This window comes from Cololabis saira, chromosome 2 (genome assembly GCF_033807715.1).
Source record: "Cololabis saira isolate AMF1-May2022 chromosome 2, fColSai1.1, whole genome shotgun sequence".
Lineage (NCBI taxonomy): Eukaryota > Metazoa > Chordata > Actinopteri > Beloniformes > Belonidae > Cololabis > Cololabis saira.
This window is the reverse complement of record NC_084588.1, coordinates 18104843-18109410: the sequence shown is the minus strand read 5'-3', so window position 1 is coordinate 18109410 and position 4568 is coordinate 18104843. Positions and strand designations below refer to the sequence as shown.

Genomic DNA, 4568 nt, shown 5'->3' with positions numbered 1-4568 from the left:
TAATTGGTTTAGAAATAAGATGGTTGATTTATTTCTAATTGTCAGTTCAAACTTCAGAAGTGATAAACTAGACCAGAACACTTGGAAGAAGTCGGTCAAACTGGTCCTGATTTATGCAGTTTTTTGTTTTTTTGCTTTAAAAGTCATTTAACTATTCAGTGTCAATGCCAAAATGTTTAGACTGCAGATATTCACAAATTGGATGTGGTTAAGCCTGTTAATATGTTAATATAATTAACAATAGTCATAAAGATTAGTTTGTGTTGATATGATGCCTTTATTTGTTCATGTTTTTATACTTTCATGTTTGCTTTGTCTAAATGACAATCAAAGTTTCTGTTCACATCTGCTGTGTAAGGGGCTGAACGAGTACATGTCCTTCTGCTCCGTGTGTGCTTTGATTGATTGCTGTTTTTCCTGATGAGGTGTTGTGTTGATTTCAGGGACGCGTCAGGACCAAGACGGTTAAGAAGGCCGCCAGGGTCATCATCGAGAAGTACTACACGCGTCTGGGCAATGACTTCCACGTCAACAAGAGGGTGTGCGAGGAGATCGCCATCATCCCCAGCAAGCCTCTCCGCAACAAAATTGCAGGGTATGTTCGGCTTCAACTGTTGGACATTTGTCTGCGTGTTTTTTTTTGTTAACTGTTGTCCAATACATTGGTCTTGCACTTGCATAGCAGCTTTCCCGCTTAAATGGCTTAGTAGAGGCTGGATAAAGTTCTTGTCATTTACAGAAACGCATGCACTCTTATAACATCATCACTGTATTTAACAGGGCTTTGATTTTGACCTTCCTACAATTAGAAGGCGCTAATTCACAGAGGAAAATGTTCAAGCCACAGTAAACATGGTACTTTGCAGTAAGAGCAGTTAAGACGGCATTCAGGGGTGAGTTCAGAAGTTAGAGAGAGAGAAAGCAGGTTACAACAGGGTCTTCAATAGCTTTTTGAACACAGAGAGAGTCTCTGCTCTTGTAGAATAAGCTTTATTGGCCAAGTATGAACATGCCAGACAGGGAATTTGTCTTTGGTTGTTTCGCTCACTGAACCCAGATTAAAATAGGTGCAAACAGTAATAGACAAATGGCTCTTATTAACATGTATACCATTTTTAAAAAGTGAAAGGTGCAGCTGCATGAGTAGTCATGGTTATTGAAAGGTGCATTGTTACAGCATATGATTGTGGTTATTATTATTATTATTATTATTATTATTGAACAGTGATTGATTACTCTGAGACTCTATGAGAGATGAGCGTTCATCAAAGCAACAGCTTGGGGGAAGAAACTGTATCTGAGTCTGGAGGTTTTGGCTGCAGTGCTCTGTAGCGCCGTCCAGAGGGGAGGAGTTCAAACAGACTGTGTCCTTGTAGCTCGACCCATCGTTGAGGAACCACGTGGGAGAACAGTCTCGACTGAGATCTCCCTGTGTGGGGAGAGGATATCACCAGTAGATGTTGTTCTGGGAAGAGATATAAGCCTTTACAATTCAGTTCAAATAAGCAGGTTCCACCCTGAAGTCGTGTTATAGGTGAGTGTCAGTGATTTATTTTATCGGAGCAGGCGTGGGTCACCAGTGAAGGTCAGTGAATGGAGGTGTGACATGTGCTTTTTGGGGGTTGATTAAGAGCAAGACGCTGCCACATTCTGGATCTTCCTGCAGAAACTGAAGGGTTCAGAGATTGATCCGTTAACCTTCTGGTGAAGGATGGCAGTGACTACAGTGAACACTCTGATCCACCAACTTTCTGACTACTTATTGATATCAGAGATTTGGTCCGCCCAACATATTAGCCAGTTTCTCACCATCTCAGATTTTTGCCAATGTGGTGACACGGCACATAAAAAAAAAACTAACAGTTTTTAGCCTTAAAGGGTTGTTACTAATTTTAACTTTTGTTTATGCGATCTGACTCGGGGGTCATTGTTATCCACCTGCAGACTCCGACTTGCATAGAAAGTTATTCTTGGTCAGTTTGTCTCACTTCTGGAAGTACATCAGTAACAGAGGTGAAGTTGTTCTGCTCTGAACTGAAAGAAATAAACGTTAAGGTCGGCTTCCTGTCCTGGCATCAAAGCAAAATCTAAAAGCTTTTTTAATAGAGGGGACGAACATTTAAACTACATAAATTCCTGCACCTGGATGACTCAGCGCTTTGTGGGTCATCATGCACATCATTAAACGTGATGAGGATAATTCACATGGCTTCTGTCTGTCAGAAGCCTTTTCCACTGTGTTGCTGCTTTTATTGGCCTTTTGTAAAACATATCTTAGATCTCAGTAGGGGGAAAACAGGGAGTCTGAGGTCAACACAGTTGCCAGCATTACGGTACTTTGAATATCTGTTTTCAGGGAGAGGATACAACCTCCATTTGTCAGTTTCTCTGAGAGGCCACATATTTGTTTCATTTGAGTAGAGAATAGCTCAAACTGTTCTCCCGCTGCTGTTGCTCGAGTGTAAAGGAGGCAACTGTTCAGTCCCTTCAGGTGGGGTTTGTCCTCAGCGACACAGGTGTGTGGTTAAGTGAACGTGTTGACTGAATGTAACTAGCAGAGAGCGTGTACATGCTCCAGGACTGAAGGGAGAGCTAAACGTGACATCAACATTTAAGTGTCTTAATCAGCCCATGCATCATGTCTGCTAAAATGTTGCATGCACACTTGTACATAACTGAGTAATCCCGCACAAACAAACCAGACAACCACATAGCCTGCTGGGTTTCTAAGTCTGAGTCTGGCTGACGATGCCAAAGGCTGCCGGCTGCAGAAGTCACCGGGTAATTTATCCCCGTTGTGACTGCACGGGTCATTTCCTTAATCACCATGTGGACTTGGGATTTCCACCGTGTGTAGTTTTGGTTGCAGTCGTGATGTACACGTGAAATAACTTGTGTACCAGCTTTTATGTGATAAACAAGTGAGGGACAAGGGAACAGCTGTTTGGTGCAGTTATTAAATACGGCATATTTCTATATCTATTTCCGTCTGCCTCAGGTACGTGACACATCTGATGAAGCGCATCCAGCGGGGTCCGGTCAGAGGAATCTCCATCAAGCTGCAGGAGGAGGAGAGGGAGAGAAGGGACAACTACGTCCCTGAGGTCTGTTCACATGCAATAATATTTCATTTTGCGGCGCAGATTTAATGGAACCAAGGGGGTGAAAATGAAAACTCCCCGAGATGTTCCCATAGATTGTAGTAAAGCCACTTGACAGAACGCTCATTTCTCATTCTGTAGATTTCTGCCCTGGACCAAGAGCTCATTGAGGTGGATCCAGACACAAAGGAAATGCTCAAGATGCTGGTGAGTATTTGTTCAAGTAAAAAAACAAAAACAAAAAAAAATGTTGCAAGTTACTTGTTATACTAATTTAAGATATACCTTATGATAAAATTAGTGCTTTTGGATTTAAAAAGTCAGATAAGACTGCAGAGATTAATTCATCATTTGACCTCAAATGCATGCTCCAGACAGACGTGTGTAAAGTAGATTTTTCCGAATTTCCCACATAGAAATAAGTGGCTGTGATTCTCAATATTCTGTATTAAAAAATGCAATACCTTTTCATCCCTGCAGGACTTTGGTGGCCTCTCCAACCTTCAAGTTACTCAGCCAGTCATTGGCATGAACTTCAAAACACCAAGAGGATTATAAGATCATGTTAGACAACTAAATAAAGAGAATTATTAAAAAGTGGTCTGTTTGTTTGTACCCAAAACGAAACTGCACAGTACAAAAATACTTTTAACTGCTGTTATTTAAAAAACAAAATAAACCCACACTCCTGGTGGTGAGCTTGTGTTTTTTTGTTTTTTGTTTAAACACTAGAAATACAACTTTTATCCACTTGCCATTTAAAAAAAAAAGAGAAATTTAAATACCACTTAAGGTAAGCTACAGCCAGATACTGATCAGGTGTGTTGACACATGGAGTAAAAAACAGGCAATTGTTTTGTGGCATTTATTGTTTCACATCAATGTGGAAATCCTTCCTGAATTATTTCCAAACAATTAAGAGGTTAGACATTCCCAACCAGTGGAAACCATTTAGGACAGTTGGATGTTTCCAGGAGTGGGTATTCCAGCAAATGGCTACATGTTGAAGGGGTGAAGATTTGATATCATTTCACAACTACAGGACATGTTGCAGACAGACATCCGGAGTGCAGCATGTACCAGAATGTCCTACCAAACAGCATAACTTCGGTTGCAATTGGGCAACACTGGACAGTGACCAAGTACACCAGCACATCTGTGACAGCTGCTGAGGGAAGATGATTGTGGAATAACTCAGACATCACATGAAATACTGCAGAGTAAGACCTTTAGTTCATAAATGTTCAAAAATAAACTTGATTGAATAAAAGTATGGAGTTGGCCAGAGTTAATTGGAATGGCTCAAATTGTTACTGCTTATTTTACAGGCTTTTACACCATCACCAACCCTTCCCTCAGTTCTAGTTGATGACCTTGTTAACAGTTTCAGTTCCAATGTTAGTCTTAATTGGGGCGATAGAATCAATACCAGTCAAAGTTCTGTCCGGGAGGAAAAAGTCACCCTGG

General features: G+C 41.0%; 1 protein-coding gene across 1 annotated transcript; it reads left to right on the top strand.

Annotated features, from left to right (window-relative positions):
• The first annotated feature begins 438 nt into the window (after positions 1-438).
• LOC133459330 (small ribosomal subunit protein eS17-like) lies at positions 439-3698 on the top strand. Its single transcript, XM_061739220.1, has 4 exons — positions 439-595; positions 2999-3104; positions 3243-3308; positions 3582-3698. The coding sequence occupies exons 2-4, from the start codon at positions 3015-3017 to the stop codon at positions 3657-3659; spliced, it is 234 nt and encodes a 77-aa protein (XP_061595204.1). The 5' UTR covers positions 439-595; positions 2999-3014; the 3' UTR covers positions 3660-3698.
• The last annotated feature ends 870 nt before the right edge of the window (positions 3699-4568 follow it).